The sequence below is a fragment of the Danio aesculapii genome, chromosome 8 (genome assembly GCF_903798145.1).
Source record: "Danio aesculapii chromosome 8, fDanAes4.1, whole genome shotgun sequence".
In the NCBI taxonomy this organism is placed as follows: domain Eukaryota; kingdom Metazoa; phylum Chordata; class Actinopteri; order Cypriniformes; family Danionidae; genus Danio; species Danio aesculapii.
The window spans coordinates 705380-728385 of NC_079442.1; the positions used below are offsets into that span (position 1 = coordinate 705380).

Here is a 23006-nt window from a genome sequence, read left to right on the forward strand (position 1 = left end):
CACACACACACACACACACACACACCCACACACACACACACACGCACGCACGCACGCACACACACACACACACACACACACACTGCCTGGAGTATTACCTGTATTCATCACACTAGGTGAATTTTCCTGCACATGTCATACACACCTGCACACTTCCCCCGTCCCTAAAAACAAGTTAAAGACAGTCTTTAACAAATGGTTGTTTTAGTATGCCCCAAATTTTAGCATGTAACATGTTTCAGCATTACCAAAAAGGTTTTAGTATGGTTTGTGTTTATGCAAGTGAGACAAGTGTGGTGCTAATCGACAAGAGGAGGCACCAATAACGGTCCACACACCTTACTAATCAAGCAAAACAACAGTTTATTGCTGATATCGATTATCACAGTAATAGTCAATAATCATGAATCATACTCATGAACATCAGTAATCGAAATACAACAAAACTGCACAAAAGGCTTATCATGAAATAATGATTACATGAATAAAAGACAGATAATGAAACCCCAAGCATATATAACCTCAGAGACGTGCCATCATTTTCCTCTTCAAAGACTGGGGAGCCTGATTCTAGTTTAAATGGCACCCTGGGCGAAACCACCCCAAACATACCCCCTCTCTATATCTATATATGTATGTGTGTTTCGTGTGCAAAATACGCCAAATGTGAATAGCCCCTAACGTCTTAATTCTGGGATAACCACTCTAAATTAATACACTTGCATAAAGTCCTTTTTTGTCTCAAAGCTGTTACTGGGGCACTTTTTTTTCACCGTCTCCCCATGCTGCCCCCAGCAAGATGGTGCCCTGGGCGATCGCCCATGTTGGCATGCCTAAATCCGCCACTGCACATTGGAAAACCAACATGTGTGTCCGAGAATGCCGGGCGATGTGCACTCATCCCACAGCTGAGCTTCCAATATTTCAGGAGGAAACCCTCACCTATAGTCAAAATTTGGGTGCTGGCCAAAGGTGGGCCTATTAGGTAGGAGAGAAGAGTGAGTTGATCAGGCCCGCTCTCTCTCAGCTAGCTGCTCATTATTTCGGATTGCAAAGCACAAATTTGAGGTCAATTTTGAGTCAATATTCTACCTCCTGAAATTTGGAGAAAGTTAACCTTAAGGTCCGGAGACCCTTCTCTGGCCGTTTGGTCATGCTTGAGGGTCAATAATTTACCTCCTGAAATTTGGAGAAAGGTGTGAAGTTAACCTTAAGGTCATGAGACCCTCCTCTGTTCAGTTGGTTGTTTGTTTAGCGAAACAGGAGAAAAACAAAAGAGTAACCGCCAACTATTCCAGCATATGTTTTACACAGCAGATGCCCTTCCAGCCGCAACCCAGTACTGGGAAACACCCATACACACTCATGCACTACGGCCAGTTTAGTTGATCAATTCCCCTATACCGCATGTGTTTGGACTGTGGGGGAAACCGGAGCACCGGGAGGAAACCCACACTAACATGAGGAGAACATGCAAACGCAACACAGAAACACCAACTGACCCAGCCGGGACTCGAACCAACTAACCACTGAGCCACCGGGTTGCCCCCTATTCAATTACATCCCATTGGTTAATCAAATGTATTTAAGTTTCTGGTGTGTTGAGGGTAATGAGCTGATTCTGACCTATCCTGGAATGTCTTATTTGTACAGACACAGCGCTCCTACACCTTTACCAAAGTCAAATTTAAGAACTTTTTCCCAAGTACTTTACAGCTGTGGTGAATTACACATGGTATTTGCATCATGCACACACTTTTCATCAAATTATAGAAGATGCCGTGTGTGATAATATTTGATAGTATAGTGTAGCTTACAGTACAGGGCATCCGGAAAGTTCTGATAGCGCTTCACTACATGTTTTTATGTCACAGCTTTATTCCAAAATGGATTAAATTCATTGATTTCTCAACATTCTACACACTATCCCCCATAATGACAATGTGAAGAGAGTTTTTGAAGTTGTTGCAAATTTATTAAAAATAAAAATCTGTAAAATCAGATGTACATCAGTATTGACAGCCTTTGGTGTGAAGCTCTAAGCTGAGCTCAGCTTTCTATATCCACAGATGTTTCAGTAGCTTCATAGGAGTTCACCTGTGGTCAATTCAGTCGATTGGACGTGATTTAAAAAGGTGTACACCTGTCTATAAGGGCCCAGGGTTGACAGTGCATGTCAAAGCACAAACCAAGCATGAAGACAAAGGAATTGTCTGTAGACTTCTGAGACAGGATTGTCTCAAGGCACAAGGCTGGGGAAAGTTACAATACAATACAACAAACATTATTAATGTGTTCCTCGTCATTTTTATTTTTTGTTTTTCAAAATAAACAGCTATTTGGGATTTTTAAACACATTTTAAACACATTCCAGTTGTGACTGGAGCAGGTTAGGGCTAATCAGGTAAACTGGTGAAATTAGTCAGGTAAACTTCCTCAGAGAGAGAGCGAGAGGAAGACATGTGGATATTTCACCTTCAACAGTGCAGAACATCATTATAGATTCAAGGAATCTGGAGGAATTTTTGTGAAAATTCACACACACACACACACACACACACACACCGCCTGGAGTATTACCTGTCTTCATCACATCAGGTGAGTTTTGCTGCACGTGTCATACACACCTGCACACTTCCCCCTTCCCTAAAAACATTCAAAGTAAAGTCTTTCGAATCTTGACACTTATTTTTGCAAATAATAAACACACACACACACACACACACACACACACACACAAATATGCATTTTGCAAATAGTTTATATACATATTCATTCATTTTCTTTCCAGCTTCGTCCCTTTATTAATCAGGGGTCACCACAGCGGAATGAACCGCCAACTTATCCAGCATATGTTTTACACAGCGGATGCCCTTCCAGCCGCAACCCATCACTGGGAAACACCCATACACACTCATTCACACAAATCCACTATGGACAATTTAGCTTACCTAATTCCCCTATACCACATGTTTTTAGACTTGTGGGGGAAACCGGAGCACCCGGAGGAAACCCACCACGGGGAACTTCACACAGAAACGCCAGCTGACCCAGCCGGGACTCAAACTAGCAACCTTCTTGCTGTGAGGTGATTTTGCTACCCACTGCGTCACCGTTATATAGGCCTGTATATACATAATAGTATACATAGGCCTACACACACACACACACACACACACACACACACACACATTGTATATATTTTAATTATTATTGCATAAACAATAAATAACTAAATAAATAAATAATAAATAAATAACTTCTTTTTCAGATGAAAAAAATTAACACGCACGTTATCGCGTCTGACCAATGAGAGAAGAGTGCGGTCGCGGTAGCTCCGCCCCCTCAGCTCTATGATAAGCGGGCGGATTTCTGACTGACTCTTCTCACTCGGTGCTGTCATGGGCTCAATGGTACAGTTAAACGATAAGGCGGACAATACAGCAGGATCTACACAGGTATAAACGGGCTTTTTTTGCATTTTAAAAGATTAAAAGACTCATTTAATTTTAACAGATTAATAGATTTTAAATTGCACACAAATTAAACTCTTTCGGATCTTTCATGATTGAGGTATAGTTGGTTTCAAATTCGCATATTCAGATGTTCTGCTTAATATTGTTTCAGAAAAGCATTGTTTGCAAACTCTAAACAGTTAAACACTGAAATATAATTTACACTGAGATGCTTTCAGTCTGTTCACTGCTGCTGAACGCGCACAACTCTGTCTCTCTCCGTCTGTGTGTGTGGGTGTCTCTCTCTCTCTCTCTCTGCGTGTGCGCGCGCTGCTGCTGTAGGTGCTCCGGGAACCGGTGGAGATCGCTCAGCTGTACCGGGATCAGTGCCGTTTCCCCGGCTTGTGTCGTGCTGATGTGGGTCCGGTGCTCACCTCACGACATGGCGGACATTACAGCAACATCTACACAGGTATAAACGGGCTTTTTTCATCTTTTTATGTCACACGAAAATTTAATTAGATTTTAACCCTACTGAAAAATCCACCTTAAACCTGCCTAGGCTGGTTGGCTGGTTTTAGCTGGTCGACCAGCCTGGTTTTAGAGGGATTTTGGCCATTTCCAGGCTGATTTCCAGCCAGGTCTTAGCAGGTCAGGTTGGGAGATGACCAGCTAAAGCCAGCTTGACCAGCCTAGGCAGGCTGGGAGCCCAGCCAAAACCATCTATGCCCAGCTTAAACCAGGCTGGTCAGGCTGGTTTTAGCTGGATTTAGCTGGTCATCTTCCAGCCTGACCAGCTAAGACCAGGCTGGAAATAGCTGGAAACCAGCCTGGAAATAGCCAAAATCCCTCTAAAACCAGGCTGGTCAACCAGCTAAATCAGCCAACCAGCCTAGGCTGTTAACAGATTAATAGTTTTTAAATTGCACACACATTAAATAACCCTCTGGATCTTACATGACTGAGGTAAAGTTGGTTTTAAATTCGCATATTCAGACGTTCTGCTTAATAATATTACAGTAAAGCATTGATTGCAAATTCTAAACAGTGAAATCTTATTATCAGCCAGTGACAATCACAGTACAACACTGTTCACAGTCAGTTAAATGGTGCTGGTGTTGTTTTGAAGTCGCTACATGTCATTTCAGACCCAATATTCAAGGGTCATTATCACTATAAAGTGCCTCAGAGATGTCAGAATTTTCCAAAAAAAGTTTGAGATTTTTTATGTAACCACATAGTTGTTGTATTAATTAGACCTTAGGCTGTAAGAAATAAATGTTGGTCAAGCTCCAGCGCATACAAATAAACTGCAAGCAGAAAAACAGTAAACAAACCTCAAATTGTGTCAACCCTGTTATGCATAGATTCACAGTAGTGTACGTATATTTTTATTGCGGTGGGATTATAAAATGTATATTTTCAGAAAGGTGATGTGTCTCTTACCAACCCAACTATTTAGATTGTGGAAAAAGTCTGTTTATATTAATGAAATAACAGACAAAACATTTATTTCCCAATAAAATAAGCATTCTTTTCAAAATAAAACCCAACATATAAAATATTTTGCCAAACTTTCAAACAATATTAGTTTTTCTCAATGGTTCTGACAACACACACAGGCCTGCAAATCATTCATCAAACTGTTCAGTTCAGAAGACATTTTCAGGAAAAAAAATATTTAAAAATTTTAATAAAATTTGCTTGAGAGATTTTGACAACTAGTGCAACATTTTTGTATGTACTGACTCAAGAAATGTAATGAGGACTATGATAATGTTATAAAACAGCAGAGAGTTGTATGAAAGCAGTTGATGCATGTCCAAAAGCATTCGCAGTTTGGTGGAAGGAATGAGAAACTGCTACTGTGATGTGCACAAATGACTAACTGTTCTGAGAAATGCATTAACTGAGGCTCAATGGTTAGCACCAATGGTTAACGTCTTTACCTGGCCAAGTCGGCATTTCTGTTTGGAGTCCATGTTCTCCCCATGTTTGTGTGGGTTTCTCCGGGCTCTCCAGGTTTCCTCCCACAGACCAAAAACATGTATCATAAGTAAATTGACCAAATCAAATTGACACCATAGACGAACGATCAATTCAGCTTATTCTCTCCATAGTTATTCATAAATTACATTCACAATTATCAAGCGGGGGAGTTCTCGAGACCTATCTGAGCTCAAACTCTCCTCTCGCCCTGTAACGGGAGGGAGCCCCGGGCTCGATGATCTTATGAGCATGCCGAACACGCTTTATAATCAATCATCAGCTCAGTGTGAACTCTTGAAATCAATTCTTAATAGGAAAATGTAGAGAATTCCACAATCGGGGAGCAAAACAAGACGATCGGCTCTGAACGCAGCTGTTTTTGTCATTTACACCGTAAATAAATATTAAGAGTAAATATAATTCGTTTGTGTGTTTCAGAGTGGACTCAGCGGGATCTGGAGAGGAACGAGAGTGTGAAGTTTTGTCGGCAGTACATTGTGTTTCACGATGACAAATCGGTGGTTTATTCCAGGCCCTCGGGAAACTGCACTGAGATCAAGGGAGAGTACGTTTTTTTATTGCAAAAAAACCTGTTAGAATATTAGTATACAGAATAGGAATTACATTGTCAATAAAAAGATACAAGAGAGAGAAAGAAAATAATAATAATAATAATGAACATGATATAAACATGAGGGCAAGACATGTACAGTCCATACGGAAAGTATTGGTAGCGCTTCACTTTTCCCACATTTGTTTATGTCACAGCTTTATTCCAAACTGGATTAAACTCATTTAAATCCTCAACATTCTACACACAATCCCCCATAATGACAATGTAAAGAAAGAGTTTTTGAAATTGTTGCAAATTTATTAAAGATAAAACACCTGATAAAAGGCGTACACCTGTCTATAAGGGCCCAGGGTTGACAGTGCATGTCAAAGCACAAATCAAGCATGAAGACAAAGGAATCGTCTTTAGACCTCCGAGACAGGAGGAGGCACAAGGCTGGGGAAGGTTACAGAAACATTTCTGCTGCTCTGAAAGCTCCAATGAGCACAGCGGCCTTCATTATCCGTAAGTGGAAGATGTTTAACCACCAGGACTCTTCCTAGAGCTGGCTGGCCATCTAAGCTGAGTGATCAGGGGAGAAGGGCCTTAGTCAGAGAGGTGATCGATAACCTGATGGTCACTATGTCTGAGCTCCAGCGCTCTTCTGTGGAGAGAGGAGCTCCAGCTTTTTTATTTTTAATAAATTTGCAACAATTTCAACAACTCACATTTTCATTATGGAGGATTGTGTGTAGAATGTTGAGGAAATAAAAGAATGTAATCCGTTTTGGAATAAGGCTGTGACATAAAAACATGTGGAAAAAGTGAAGCGCTATCAATACTTTCCGGATGTGCTGTACATCTTAAATATTTTGTGTAAATAAAGTAAGTGTCTGTTTTGGGCTCTGTGTGGTTCAGGCTGCTCAGTGTGGATTCTCTATCTGGTGAAATGAAGGCTGTGCTGAGAGAAAACACCATTGAAGGAGGAGAAAAGCAGTTCCTGGAGGTCAGAGCGCTCGCTTATTCTCCTACAGTATGACTGTGTGTATAACTCAAGACTTTCTACTACTTTGGTAGTTTGTGTGATTTAACAAGTGTGTGAAGTGCATGTTAACCCTTGTGTGCTGTTGGGTTGTTTATATCCACTCTGAGGTGATTTTGAGTCTTAATTTGGCCACAACTTTCCCTGTGTTTCAGGAAATGTGATGATTTTTGCTGACAGATTTTTATTTTGACTCATATTTTGGGATAAATGCTTTGAATAGTTTCAAAAACTCAACAAACACTCTGTTCAGATTGACTCCCCTTTGGTTGGGTTGGTGCTGTTTTTGACTTATTGACTTCTATTATAACCACATGTTTTGATTGCAAAGCCGTGACAGCATATAATCATGCATTCTTGAGTGTTGCTGGTTTTCCCTCTTGGGAAATTTGTCAGTTTTACTGCTGATCATCAGCTGGCGGCATTAACCCTTTAGATAGGCCTGTATTGATATTACATACAGAATGGCCTTTTCTGCATTATTCCTTTGTTCATTTCAGAAGAGTCTCTCGGGAGCATGAGTCTCATTCATTCATATTCCTTTAGCTTAGTCCCGCTCATTCATCAAGGGTCACCACAGCGGAATGAACCGCCAACTATTCTAGCAAATGTTTTGCGCAGCGAATGCCCTTCCAGCTGGAACCCAGTACTGAGAAACACTCATTCACACACTCATTCACTACGGCCAATTTAGTTAATCAATTCCCCTATAGCGCATGTGTTTTGACTGTGGGGGAAAACGGAGCACCCGGACATGCAAACTCAGAAATGCCAACTGACCCAGCTGGGACTCGAACCAGCGACCTTCTTGCTGTGAGGCCACAGTGCTAACCACTGAGCCACCGTGCAACTCGAGCATGATTTTCTTATTGTTATTGCTTTGACTTTAATCTCACCTCTATAAGCGTGATTTATACACTGGAAATGAAGAACACACGTGCTTTAACTAAACTAGAGGCTTGACTCTGCTCTGTCTGTCTAGATCTGGCACAAGAACAGAAAACTGAAGTGCCTTAATCTGACCACCCTCAACAAACACGGCAAAGTCTATGAAGACGGTAAGACTAAAACACATGTTGTGTGAGAGTGTAAGCAGATAACAGAATCACAGTGTAGATAATGAATGTCCAGAATAAATGAGAAAGCTTTCCGATGCACAAGGGCTTTACTGTATCACAGAAGGGTTCCTTACTTAAAGAAAACATGAAAACTCTGTGATTTGCTCACCCTCAAGGCATCCATGGTTTATACGATTTTATACTTCTTTTTGATCAAAATCACACGACCTTTGTAAATGCGCATGCTGGAATTTAATCTGTAAATGGGTTTTCGGTGTAGTCTATGTGCATTTCGCATAAAAAGTTTATCCTACTCAGTTTGGGCCAAAATGAATCACATCCAAAATAGTTTCTTCTGACATAATTTAAGTGTGTGTGTGTGTGTGTGTGTGTGTGTGTGTGTGTGTGTGTGTGTGTGTGTGCGCGTGTGTGTGTGTGTGTGTGTGTGTGTGTGTGTGTGTGTGCGTGTGCGTGTGTGTGAATATGTAACAAAAATGTTTTGTATAGTTTTGCTTTAATTGATGTGTATCACATATACATAATGAATATATATATACAAAGCAAGCTTGTATTCTGCATATGATTAGTTGTGATTAATCTTTGCCCAGCACTAAAACATGAATGTGCATGAATGTATGCGATATTCCAAAATGCACATGAGAATGGGTGGGTGGAGACTTTAATTGTCATCTAAAATCTTGATTCTTTGCCACTACGCCACGACCCTTAAAACCACTAGGTTTTGCATATTATAAAGTAGGATTATCATTATTATTTCATATTTAGTATCATATTTAGAATCATATTTAGTATCATCACTTATTCTCTGAACTGTTTTTATAAATGCGGCTCAGAATAAGTGTTTTAATTTAGATATGTATTTATATATATATATATATATATATATATATATATATATATATATATATATATATATGTATATGTATATATGTATATATGTGTAAATACATGTATATGTCTGTATGGATCTATATGGATGTATATTGTATATGTATATATGTATATGTCTGTATGTGTGTAAATTGTATCTGTCCTCAGATCAGTTTGGCTGTTTGGTCTGGTCTCATTCGGAGACGCACCTCCTCTACATCGCAGAGAAGAAACGGCCAAAGACTGAATCCTACTTCCAGGTATGAGTAAAACACACACTGATAAGGATGATGATGATGATGATGATGAAGATTATGATGAAGATGATGATGAAGATTTAATGAATGAATGAATGTTTTCTTTCTTCACTGTAACAGCAGCGGTCGGAGACCAGCGAGACCCCCGATGAAGAGGAGCCCATCAAGACTGACAAGAAGGAGGAAATCATCCCGGTGTGTGTGTGTGTGTGTCAGGGTCATCAGTTTGGTTTGTGTTTAGTGACTCTCTGTGTGTATGTGTGTGTGTGTGTGTGTCTCAGGGTCATCAGTTTGGTTTGTGTTGTGTGACTCTGTGTGTGTGTGTATGTATGTCTGTCTCAGGGTCATCAGTTTGAGTATTATGAGGACTGGGGTGAAGCTCTGGTCAGTAAGAGCAGTCCAGTGCTGTGTGTTCTGGACATTAAGGGCAGCAACATCACTGTGCTGGAGGGAATCCCGGCCGCCATCTCTCCAGGACAGGTGTGTGTGTGTGTGTGTGTGTGTGTGTGTCTCAGCTTCTGCACTTCTGCGAGAACATGCAAACTCCACACAGAAATGCCAACTGACCCAGCTGAGGCTGGAACTAGTGACCTTCTTGCTGTGAGGCAACAGTGCTAACCTACTACCTCACCTAGCTGAAATATTATTACTTTATTATTTAAGTAATGCATTACTCGGTACTCAGAAAAGCCATATTATTACATAACTTGCGGGACTGCATTTCCCAAGACCAACACATCAACATCCATCTCATCTCACTCAAGCGCACACACAACTGAATTAATGAATACAGCACTGGTGTTTTCCGCAGGCGTTCTGGGCTCCTGCTGACACCGGTCTGCTGTTTGTGGGCTGGTGGCACGAGCCCTTCAGACTGGGACTCAAATCCTGCGGCAACAGAAGGTGAATTTCTGAAGGTTACTTATGTTTTTTGCTCATCCTTTACACTTAATGCATTTACTAACATGAACTAATAATGAACAATACTTGTAAAGCATTTATAACAGTGACTTGAGAAAGCAAACACACTGTTATACGACATAAACTTATTCTTCTTCCATCTTCTTCTTAGACTATTTTAAGAGCGCATCTCCTCCTAGACCGTTCAAACTACAACCACCAAACTAACTCCAAATCTCCAAACTATACTGAATTAAGTTGCTATATCTTTTCCAACTGATCCGACTTTTCTGAAAACTGACCCAGAAAATTCAGAAAAGTGCCATTGGCTTAACATTGGACCAAACTTTCCAACCCAGGCTCATTCTGAAAACGTAGTCCCAAGGAGGTTTCTGGGGACCGCGAAATACGTCCCGGGAGGTATGTATTTTTGCAGTTTTTGGTTTTCACGAATCCGCGAGAGGCCGCTGTGTGCGCCTTTTTGGCTTTTCGGACGTCTCCCGCGAGTGCCGTTCGCGCCCGCGCTGTTCTCGCGTGAACCCACCAGAGGCCGCTGTCGAACGAACGTCTGTCTGTCCGACTGGCTGAATGATTGACTCCTCCTTTCCTGAACCCAACCAATTTTACCGATTGACCCGCCCGCCCTAAACCCAACCAACAATTTCCAAAAGCCGTCCGGAAAAAGAAAAGCCGTCGTCTGATTTTTTATTTTATTATTATTTTTTTTTTTTACCACGTTTTCGGATTTTACCACACTCTCACCCTGTTATGAACCTCTTAGCTTTATTTCTTGGATTCTGTTTTAGTCTTACCTGATTTCTGGAACCGCTCTTCCCAGGACTCGAACCCGGTCGTCATCGTCGTGGTCAGCTCCTCTCTGCGTCTCGAGACCGCCGATGCACAGGACGAGCTAACTGGACAAACTGGTTGCAGCGGGAAAGCCCTCCACACAAAGGTAAGCTGTCAGCCGGCGAGCGCTAAAAGAAACGGCATCATACCGCCCCGCAGCGTTCGCTTAAAAAAGGAAATGCAGCCATACGTACCTCCGACTACATAATTCGCGGTCTCCAGAAACGTCCTCGGGACTACGTTTTCAGAATGAGCCTGGGTTGAAACTTTCTGACCTCATAACTTTCCGCCAGACTGTCATTAAGACTTAAGGTTGGCCTTATTTAACTCAGACTACCAATCTGCCAATCACTGATGACCTTTCAACTTACTAGCCACACCCTAGCGACCGCTTACAGCACCCTAGCAACTGTCCCATAGACTTCCATTGTAAAAAAACTGCCATTGACATTACATTGGACATACTAACGACATACTAATCATACTAGCAACATGTTAATTCATTCTAAATTCATGTGAACAACATGCTAGTTTATACAACCCAGGCTCTTTCTGAAAACGTAGTCCCGCGGACGTTTCTGGAGACCGTGAATTATGTAGTCGGCGGTACGTATGGATGCATTTCGTTTAAGCGAACGCTACAGGGCGGTGTGACGCCATTCCTTTTAGCGCTTACCGGCTGACCGCTTACCTTCGTGTGGAGGGCTTTCCCTTTGTCAACCAGTTTGTCTGGTTAGCTCGTCCTGTACGTCGGCAGACTTGACACGCAGAGAGGAGCTGACCATGACGACGACGACAACCGGGTTCGAGTCCAGGGAAGAGCGGTTTCAGAAATCAGGTAAGACAAAAACAGAATCCAAGAAACAAAAGTGAACAAGTTCATAACAGGGTGAGAATGTGGTAAAATCCGAAAACGTAGAAAAATCAGACGCGGGCTTTTTCTTTTCTGTACTGCTTTTGTAAATTATTGGTTGGGTTTAGGGAAGTAAGCGGGCAGGCGGGTGGGTGGGTCAATCGGTTAAATTGGTTGGGTTCAGGGAAGGAGGAGGGTGTGTCGGCCGGTCTGATTGACCGGTCGCCCAGTCAATAATTCAGCCAGTCGGACAGACGGTCGTTTGACAGCGGCCTCTGGTGGGTTTACGCGAGAACAGCGTGGGCGCAAACGGCACCCGCGAGAGACATTTGAGAAGTGAAAAAGCGCATGCAGCGGCCTCTCGCGGATTTGCGAAAACAAAAACTGCAAAAATACATACCTCCTGGGAACTTAGCAACTGCCTAGCAACCACTCAGAACACCTTTGCAAGCGCCTAGCAACCGCTCACTCGTTGCGTGATTGTTCAGTTGTTTGTGTTGTGAGAATTTATCAGATTGATGGAGATCGTTTCTTTATTTGCTGGTGTTTTGAGAATTGCATGTGCTGTCTTAAATTGCAGTGCGTTAAGCTCTCTCGGCCACCGTAGTTTTCCAGCATGCTGACATCAGTGTGTTTTCTGCAGGTCGTCTCTGTTTTATGTGGATCTGGCCAGCGGGAAATGCGGTAAGATCTCCTGTGCAGCTTTCCGTCTCAAATCAGTCTGCACTGAAAACACTGATACTATGTGTGTGTGTATGTGCTTTTACATTTGTGTGTATGTCTGTGCTTGTATGTGTGTGTATGTGTGTGTGTGTTAACTCTATGTATTTGTATGTTTGTTTGTATGTATGTACTTAACCATACCCAATTTTTCCCCAAAACTGAGGAAAACCCAACAAATTCTCCAAAAACCTCCCTCGTCTCCTCATGTAATACTACAAATGCACTACAGTGTTTTTTTAATTGTCTGAACATTATTGAGCACTTTGGGGTGTTTTGGAGGAGAGAGTCTGGAAAGGTTTTCCTCCAGCAGCATCATGTAGTGACCTGAACACTATCCTGAAGAAGAACAGCTCAGAATCCCTCTGGCCGCCATGCAGGACTCGTATCTGTCATTCACAACACCAGTCTGATGCTGGACTGAGGAGGAACTACTACTACTAGCACTACTACTAGCACTACTGTGCTCTAAAACCAGACCTTTAATTTCATTGTCCAACTCCTGTACGTAAAAGTCTAAATTCCGTCAAGAGTTTGAAGTGTGTGTGTGTGTGTGTGTGTGTTCTCAGATCAGCTCTCCAGTGACTCCAGCTCTGTATGTTCTCCTCGTCTGAGTCCTGATCACTGCAGGATTGTATATCTGGAGTCGGGCGTCTCCTGTGCACATCTGCAGTGCAGCCGACTCTGCGTGGTGTGTATTACGTGTGTGTGTGGGTTTTAGAGATGTAACGGTATGACAATTTTATATCATGTTTATAGTGACCAAATGTATCACAGATATGTTCAAATTACCTGAAAATCTTCCAAAATAAATGTCACACACATTTATAGGGCCATGAACCCCCCCTCCTCCTCCTCCTGTCTCAGCAGGGTGTTTTCACACCTCTACTTTGAATAAAGTCAGGAAAGTGGGTGTGTCCAGCTCTGTTTAGGTGGGAGTGTATTAATTTGTAGACTTTAACTGCAGTTTGTGACTTTCACTTTCATTCAGGAACATTTCCTGCATGCCCTCCATGACAAACTAGATATTGAATACGAGGAACTGCTGGAAGAGTGTAGTTTTAATAGTGTTTGAAAAAAAACCCTCTGCATTTCCCCGTAACTTAGATGCACTGGGTAGGCAGCGTCAGAAAGCTGTGTGTGTATAGACTATCCTGTCACAAAATGTAGCAAAAATCCTCCATGACGGTAATAGTTTGATTGCGGTGTTTACATGTTTACACTTGGAGAGCAGCATTTACAGTGGATCTTTCAGCTGTAATAATAATATTGTAGTGATATTAAAGTACTGTACACTTAGTAACTAAATCATTTTGATTAAGGTCTGTCTTTAAACACTGAAAGAGTACTGCTGATGATACCAACTAACTTTTCCATCTGAATAAACATAAAGAGCACTGATCACACACTTACCAAATCTGTAGAGACAGGACGATCAACACCAACTGGAGTCGTGTCTTTATGAAAAGAAGACAAGCGGCAAATCAGGATTTCACCATTTCCAGATGTGAAAAGCTCTCGAGTTAAACATGTTCCTTACAAACGTATTTTTCTGGTGTGTTAGCAGAGCCCTGTAACCCACACGTGAACCAAAACCTTTGTTGCAGCACTTTTATAAGCGCAACGGGACGACCCGTGAACAATTCTTGGACACATTTATGAGTCAACAGCTCAAAACATGTGCTTTGGTGTTTCGTGAGCCTTTAAAGAGACAGTTCACCCCCCCAAAAAAATCTATTACTGACCCTTCACTTGTTTCAGACCTGTTTGAGTTTCTGAACACTAAAGAAGATATTTTGAAAAATGTTGGAAACCGGTAACCTTCTACTAAGTACTAATTTCCATTTGGCTGACTGGCTGGCTGGGGGGGAAAAGAGAGACACCCTCGCGCCTCTACACTCCCCCGGGACTCTCCGGAGACCGAGGGAGACTGACCGACCACCTTCACTACCACATGGATCCGTTCACCAGCATTGCCCGGGCACCACACTTAAGTCTGGGAACACTCACTTGGTAAAACTCACGCACCAGACTTATGTGCCGTTTATGTGCCGTTGTCTGCTGCCGGTGCCCCCCAATTGCTTTGTAGACGAGAGTGAAGGAGGGGGGGCTCATCCAACATCTGCCATTGGTGCCCCACAGGGTGGAGAGGGCCGCATCACCCCCACCATAGAGAGTGAAGCCGGCCGGCCTGCTCTCCCCCTACCGTTGGTTAACCATAGATAAAATTTGCAGCGTTGTGCAGTTTTGTGGAAATCATCATAAGCGTGGATGCTTATGATAGATATATCTTTTTTCCAAAGCAAAGTGAAGGCACTTTTGCCAGATTATCTAGCTTTAGATTTGAATGTAAAGCTGGACATGAGCAGAGCTTGTTTATAATGTCAGTCATGTGACGATATAATCTGTCAATCAATGAAGTGTTGCTGTTCACAGTTCGACTGGTACACCAAACAGACCAGCGTTGTGGTTGATGTGGTGCAGAGAGCCAGAGATGGTATGTATTTGTGCATGCATGTGTTTGTTGTGTGTGTGTGTGTGTGTATTTGATCATGTGCATATATGCATGTATGGTTGTGTGTGTATATTTGTGAACGTGTGTGTGTGTGTGTGTGTGTGTGTGTGTGTGTGTGTGTGTGTGTGTGTGTGTGTGTGTGTGTTTGTCAGATGGTTTCACTGGGATCTACAGCTCTCTGTTGTCTCCTCGCTGCTGGTCTGCTGATAGTGAGCGTGTGCTGTTCTGCAGCGCTCAGAGGAGCCGGAAGGTACACACACTGCATTCACATCATGAAAATATATAACAGTATATAGCTAATGCATGTGTGTTGTCGATAAATCTGAATATTCTTGGTTTAATTTTGTTCCCTTTCCAACAAAAGTCTTTTTAAAATATTTATTTACTCCTGTCAGAAATACTTTTTTGGTCGTAATATATAAGTCACATCCTGCTGAGAAATGCAGAGACGAGGCTATTAAATAAAATGCTTTGCTATATATTTATACAACAGTTCTGGCTGGTTCTTGAATCTGATTGGCTGATAGCCGTGAGATAATATCAGCACTTGTACAGCCTCTTCACTCTTGTGTATTACTCCGCCTACACGAGTGGCAAGCAGAGGACTACAGTTTGACAAGTATTGCAGCTGTTGGGCAACATGATTTACTTTTGAGGCTTATTAAGGTGAGAATGTAGTTGTTTAGATTGCAACTATGCAGTTTCTTTATAAAGATAGTGCCTATTTTAAATCTTTTATTAATCCAAAGCACATTGGCGGCCAGCCTGCCATACTGAGCAGAGCAAAGACGGTTGACGTTCTGCCACAAGATGGCGACAGAGACTACATAATAAGTCCTTAAGGGAGAGAACAGTATTTTCTCAGCGTAAGTTTTACAGCTGATCAAATTGTTATAAATCCGGTAAGTGACACTCTAAGTCGATATCTTTCTATTGCATTCTGTAGTGCTTTATTTATACCATAGAATCTGGCAGTGTTTGTGTTGCTTTGGCTTTTTCAGGGTTAATTATTGTGATCTCCCTATTGCAACAGAGAGATACTGGGAAATCTCTGTAGACTGATGGCATTTCATGCTGTTCAGCCTTATAAATGTGAGCAAAATCAGCTGTTTATCATCACTTTAGACATTACGCTAGAGAATCATTCAAACACTAGCTCTACAGTGACGTTAGTGAATTAGTAACGGCTTCTGCTGTTCTGACGTCAGCTGCAGATGTGAATGAACTGAATGTGAGTGATATTGCTCATACTGTATATGTGTGTGTGTAGAATTAAAAAAAAGCATAAATAACCATAAGTTAACCTGACTAGGTTAGCCTTACAGCATAAGGGACCATAACAACGAGCGATTTAATCTGATTGGATTGGTGTAAACTAAATCAAAACTTAACAACCAGCTAATCCAGCATTGTTATATGAGTTTCTGTTTTGTGTGTGTGTGTGTTTGTGTTTTGCAGGAACTGTTTGTTGTTGACACCTCAAGCCATGAAATCACGCGTCTCACGTCTCGTATGTACCGTTTTCTGTTTTTAACTCTATTGTGCTGTACTGTACTTTACTGTATTTAATCCCAGTGTTGTCTGTGCTGCTGCAGAATCTCAGGAGGGAAGCTGGAATCTGTTGAACATCCACAGAGATCTGATAGCCATCAGCTGCTCTTCACCAAACTCTCCTCCAGACCTGGTGCACATATTCAATACATGCAAAACACTGAACACTGCATTACGCAATACTAAACACTGCATTACGCAATACTAAACACTGCATTACGCAATACCAAACACTGCATTACGCAATACTAAACACTGCATTACACAATTTACATTTAAATCTTGATGATCTAAATGAGTTGTGTTTATTATTATTGTTGTTGTTATTGTTTATTATTATTGTCAATAATGATAATAATAATGACAGTAAAAATAACAATAATAATAATAATTACAATAACGACGACAATAATAATCACAATAATAATGACAATGATGATAATAATAATAATAATAATAATAATAATAATTATAATAATTATTATTACTCTGTGTTGTGCAGCGGGTTGGCTTTCTGCCAGCGAAAGGCTCTGAAAGCAAGATTTCCTGGGTCACATTAGAGGAAACTCAATCTCAGAGTGACATCAGCTGGCAGACGCTCAACTTCAGCCCACCGCCCGAGCAGGACAACACACAATACCGTAAGAGCAACACATGCATGCTCACACACATCTTAGTTTTAAAACGGCATTTTAGAGCGAAAACGATCCTTGTCCACATTGGCGTTTCATCTAGCATTTCTGAACAGCCCTCCATCCACATTATACCGCTGAAAACGCACATCATGTGACCACACACACACACAAACACACTACATATAAACTCAACATCGCGCATTGACTTTTGCTGGTGCGTATGTTGCGATATGAATGCTAAAATGATGTATTGTGCAGATGAAAACCCTTGGCGTGTTCAAGGAATCACTATCAAGTTGTGATCACGTTTTGCACTTTATTAAATAAATAAAATCCCCTGTGTGTTCTTCATCAGCGGGTTTGGACTTTGATGGTGTTCTGCTGAAGCCAAAGGACACACCAGCTGACGGCAAACTACCTCTCATCGTCATGCCACACGGTCGGTTCATTAGTGCCCTTAATTACAGTGTAATAGTGATACAGTCAGTAATATTGAACTAATATTTCATCATCTGTAAATATGACTTCAGCTGATTTGACTGTGTGTGTGTGCATGTGTGCGTATGTCTCTATATGTGTCCTTGTCATTGTGTGTGTATGTGTGATTGTGATTTTTTGTGTGTGTGATTGTGTATGTTGGTGTGATTGTATGTGTGCATGTGATTGCGTATCTCTCTGTGTGTGTATCAGGCGGGCCTCACTCGGTGCTGGTGTCGGAGTGGATCTTGTCGACTGCAGTTCTGTGTAAGATGGGCTTCAGTGTTCTGCTGGGTGAGAAACTCCATCAGCTCATCTATCTACACGTTCACTCATGAAACACTCGTTTAGTCCTGATCATCCGCACCTCAGAGTGTTTAAATGCTCGAATCGTTGGCGAGAGCTTAGGAGACATAAAACATGAGTGAGTGAGTAAATGAATGAGTGAGTGAGTGAATAAATGTATCAGAGCATGTATGAACCAATGAGAAAGGGAAAACATAAGAGCGTGAATGAATGAGAGAATGGATAAATAAATGAGAGTGAATGAATGAAGGAGAGAATGAGTGAATGAAGGAATGAATGAATGAAAGTTAATGAATGAATGAATGAATGAATGAATGAATGAGAGTGGGTGAGTAAAGTAATGAATGAGATAGTAATAAATAAATGAATGAAAGTGAACAAATGAATGAGAATGAGTGAGTGAATGAAAGAGTGAATAAATCAAGAAGAGAGTGGGTGTGTGAAGGAATGAACGAGAGAATGAATGAATGAATGGATGAAGAAAAAAGTGGATGTGTGAAGGAAGGAATGAATGAGAGAGTGAATGAATAAATGAACTAGAGAATGAACGAATGAGAGAGTGAATGAATGAATGAATGAGAGTGAATGAATGAATGGATGAAGAAGGGAGTGGGTGTGTGAAGAATGAATGCGAGAGTGAATGAATAACAAAGTGGGTGTGTGAATAAATGAAGGAGAGTGTTAATGAATGAGAGAGTGAATGAATAAGAGAGTTAATGAATGAATGAATGAGAAAGTGAATCAATGAATGAATGAGAGAGTGAATGAATGAATATGATTGTGGGTCTGTGAATGAATAAATAAGAGTGAATGAATGAATAAGAGAGTGGGTCTGTGAATGCATGAAAAAGTGAATCAATCAATTAATGAGACAGTGAATGAATAAGAAAATGGGTCTGTGAATGAATGAATGAATGAATAAATGAATGAATGAGAGAGAAAGTGTGTGAAAAAGAGAGTTAATGAATGAGAGAGTGAGTAAATTAATTAATGAATGAATAACAGTGGGTCTGTGAATGAGAGAGTAAATGAATGAATAAAAGAGTGGGTCTATGAATGAATGAGAAAGTGAATGAATGAATAAGATAGTGGGCATGTGAATGAATTTATGAATGAATGAATAGATGAGAGAGTGAATCAATGAATAAGAGAGCGGGCATATGAATGAATGAATGAATGAATGAATGAATGGATGAGAGAGTAAATGAATGAATAAGAGTGGATCTGTGAGTGAGTGAATGAATGAATGAATGAATGAATGAGAGTGAGTGAGTGAATGATTAAGAGAGTGAGTTTGTGAATGAATGATAGAGCGAAAGAATGAATGAAATAAATGAACGAGAGAGTAAATGAATGAATTAGAAAGTGAGTGTGTGGGGAAATAAATGAAAGAGTGAGTGAATGAATAAATGATTGAATGAATGAATGATTGAATGAATGAATACCAGAGTTGGTCTATGAATGAGTGAATGAATGAGTGAATGAATGCATGAATAAGAGGTGTAAATAACAGAGAAACTGAAAATGGACTTCACATTAGTATCACAGAAGTTTTCTGTTGAGTATGCTCAAATCAAATAAACACGTGTGTTCTCTAGTGAACTACAGAGGCTCGCTTGGCTTCGGTCAGGATAATATCTTCTCCTTACCAGGAAACATCGGCACTCAGGATGTAAAAGACGTGCAGGTACACACAGCATCACAGCACATATTATAATACAGTCAGATGAAGTAATTTGAGCATTGTGAAACAGTTTATTTTATTATTTATTTCTGTATTTTTGATCTCATTAATTCAGCCTCGGTGAGCAGAAACGGCTCACAGCAAAATCATTGTGTATAATTGAGTTCTGATGGATCTGTCTGCTGTCCTCTGCTCAGTTTGCGGTGGACAGTGTTTTGAAGCGAGGCGGCTTTGATGAGCAGAAAGTCGCTGTGATTGGAGGATCTTACGGTGGATTTCTGGCTTGTCATCTGATTGGACAATATCCCGGGTTTTACAAGGCGTGTGTGGCACGAAATCCAGTCACCAATCTGGCATCCATGTTGGGGGGCACAGACATCCCAGACTGGTAATGGCACAGATCAGGATTTTTATTTCCCTTATGCTCTATAATCAATTCAAGAACAAATGTAGGCGGGGCTTGGTTTTGTCAGTGAGAGACTCTTTCAATGTGGTTAGCACTGTGGCCTCACAGCATGAAGGTTGCTGGTTCGAGTCTCGGCTGGGTCAGTTGGTGTTTCTGTGTGGAGTTTGCATGTTCTCCCCGTGTTGGTGTGGGTTTCCTCCGGGTGCTCTGGTTTTCCCCACAGTCCAAACACATGCACTATAGGGGAATTGATTAACTAAATTGGCCGTATTGTATGAGTGTGTGTGTGTGTGTGTGTGTGTGTGTGTGTGTGTATGTTTGTGTGTGTGATTCGGTGTGTGTTTGTGTGTGTGTTTGTTTATGTGTGTGAGTGTGTATGTGTGTATGTGTCTGTATGTGTGTGTATGTTTGTGTTTGTGTGTGATTCGGTGTGTGTTTGTGTGTGTGTTTGTTTATGTGTGTAAGTGTGTATGTTTTTGTGTGTGTGTGTGTGTGTGTGTGTGAGTGTGTGAGTTTGTTTGTATGCGAGTGTATGTTTGTGTGTGAGTGTGTGTATTTGTTTGTTTGTGTGTGTGTGTGTGTGTGTGTGTTTGTTTGTGTGTATGAGTGTGTGTTTGTTTGTATGCACGTGTATGTTTGTGTGTGGGTGTGGGTGTGTGTGTGGGTTTGTGTGATTTGTTTGGGTGTGTGAGTGTGTGTGTGTGTGTGTGTGTTTGTATGCATGTGTATGTTTGTGTGTGGGTGTGTGTGTGGGTTTGTGTGATTTGTTTGGGTGTGTGAGTGTGTGTGTGTGTGTGTGTGTGTGTTTGTATGCATGTGTATGTTTGTGTGTGGGTGTGGGTTTGTGTGATTGTTTGGGTGTATGTGTTTGTGTGTGATTGTGTATATTTGTATGTGTGTCTGTGTGTGTGCGTACGTCACTGTGTGTGTGTGTGTGTGTGTTTATGTATGTGTATATATATATATCTGTATGTATTTATGTGTGTGTGTGTGTGTGTGTGTGTGTGTGTGTGTCTTCAGGTGTACGATGGAAGCTGGATATGACTATAAACCAGATGTTTATCTTGAACCTGCAGTTCTGGAGCAGATGCTGATCAAGTCACCCATAAAACACGTTGCCAAGGTGAGCGAAATGCAGCATTACTCATTGATGTACAATATTACTGTTGTGATCGCCAGCGGTGTTTTCTCTATTGGAGTTTTATTCTGAATGAACTACAACTCCCAGAACTCTCTGCGCTCATCAACTCCTCCAGCTGACTATAATCTGGTCATCCACACACAGACACAGCTGCTGCTCGTCTACACTGATTACAAGGACTATAAGTACACCTCAGCTCACGCACACATGGCTGAGTCTTTATCAACTTTACGAAGCGTTTTCCTTGTTAGATTTCTCCGTGTTTTTGATGCTTGCCTGGGCAGCGTGGTAGCACAGTGGGTAGCAGAAGAAGGTCACTGGTTCAAATCCTGGCTGGGTCAGTTGGTGTTTCTGTGTGGAGTTTGCATGTTCTCCTTAAATTCAGCCTATATAGATAGTTTTGTCAGTGTACTGCTCTAATGTAATTGCTTCTTTGATTTATGAAGTTGATCAATGTGTTTATTTGATCAGGTGAAGACTCCGGTGCTTCTGCTGCTGGGTGAAGATGACAAGCGAGTCCCTAATAAACAGGGCATTGAATATTACAGAGCTCTGAAGAGCCTGCAGGTCCCCGTAAGGTGCGTACATCCACATTCACTCATTATCAGAGCTGCACGGTTATTCTCCCACATTTCCGAATATTAACTTAACAAAATAAATAGGGATGCAATATATATCAGCAGCCATATCGACATCCGACCATAAATAGTGTTTTTAATCAGAATCAAAGAATTCTCTAAATCGCCCTACTGAAAAAAACTACCTAAACTAGTCTCAGAGGGGTTTTGGCCACTTCCAGGCTGGTTTCCAGCCATTTCCAGTCTGGTCTTAGCTGGTCAGGCTGGTAGATGACCAGCTAAAACCAGCTTGACCAGCCTAGCTAGGCTGGGAGCCCACCCAAAACCAGCTATGTCCTGCTTAAACCAGTCTGGTCAGCCTGACCAGCTAAGACCAGGCTGGAAATGGCTGGAAACCAGCCTGGAAGTGGCCAAAACCACTCTAAAACCAGGCTGGTCAACCAACTAAAACCAGCCAAACAACCTTGGCTGGTTTAAGCTGTTCTTTTCAGTAGGGCGTGCAGCTCTTCTGTGAATCATTGCTGTGGATCAGTGTTTTACCGGTGTATTTGTGTGTGTGTGTGTGTGTCCCCGCAGAGTGTTGTGGTACCCAGGCAATAATCACTCTCTGTCCAAAGTGGACGCAGAATCAGACGGGTTCATGAACGGCGCTCTGTGGATGATCCAGCACCTTTCTCTGTGACATCACTTCCTCTAACCAGCGCTTAACCAAGTGATTTTTAGCTTCTCTTTTTTATTGATTAATAACTGCATCTGTGCTTCAGAATCTGTGTTGAACAGAAACACTGGAGGATTTTCAGAGCTTCATGTGTTGTAAATGATGAAATGCAGTCTGCATTGTTTCCAATAAAATCTTTTGACTTTCTGTAATGCGGATTTCATGATCGTAATGCGGTTGGAGTTTGCATGTTCTTCCTGTGTTCACGTGGGTTTCCTCCGGGTGCTCCGGTTTTCCCCCACAAGTCCAAACACATGCGGTACAGGTGAATTGGGTAAGCTAAAATTGTCCGTAGTGTATGTGTGTGAATGGAAGTGTATGGATGTTTCCCAGTGATGGGTTGCAGCTGGAAGGGCATCCGCTGTGTAAAACATGCTGGATAAGTTGGTGGTTCATTCCGCTGTTTCGACCCCTGATTAATAAAGGGA

General features: G+C 41.5%; 1 protein-coding gene across 1 annotated transcript; it reads left to right on the top strand.

Annotated features, from left to right (window-relative positions):
- Positions 1-799: 799 nt before the first annotated feature.
- On the top strand, positions 800-22689 carry LOC130233994 (acylamino-acid-releasing enzyme-like). The gene is given in 23 exon segments (XM_056464273.1): positions 800-972; positions 3695-3927; positions 5883-6009; positions 6916-7003; positions 8022-8097; positions 9157-9248; positions 9366-9440; positions 9588-9725; positions 10057-10148; positions 12491-12531; positions 13137-13258; positions 15004-15064; positions 15235-15332; positions 16541-16592; positions 16678-16766; positions 17136-17274; positions 17624-17707; positions 17959-18039; positions 19650-19738; positions 19933-20123; positions 21162-21264; positions 21754-21860; positions 22437-22689. Coding segments are annotated over 23 exon segments (2457 nt in total). The 3' UTR covers positions 22543-22689.
- Positions 22690-23006: the final 317 nt, after the last annotated feature.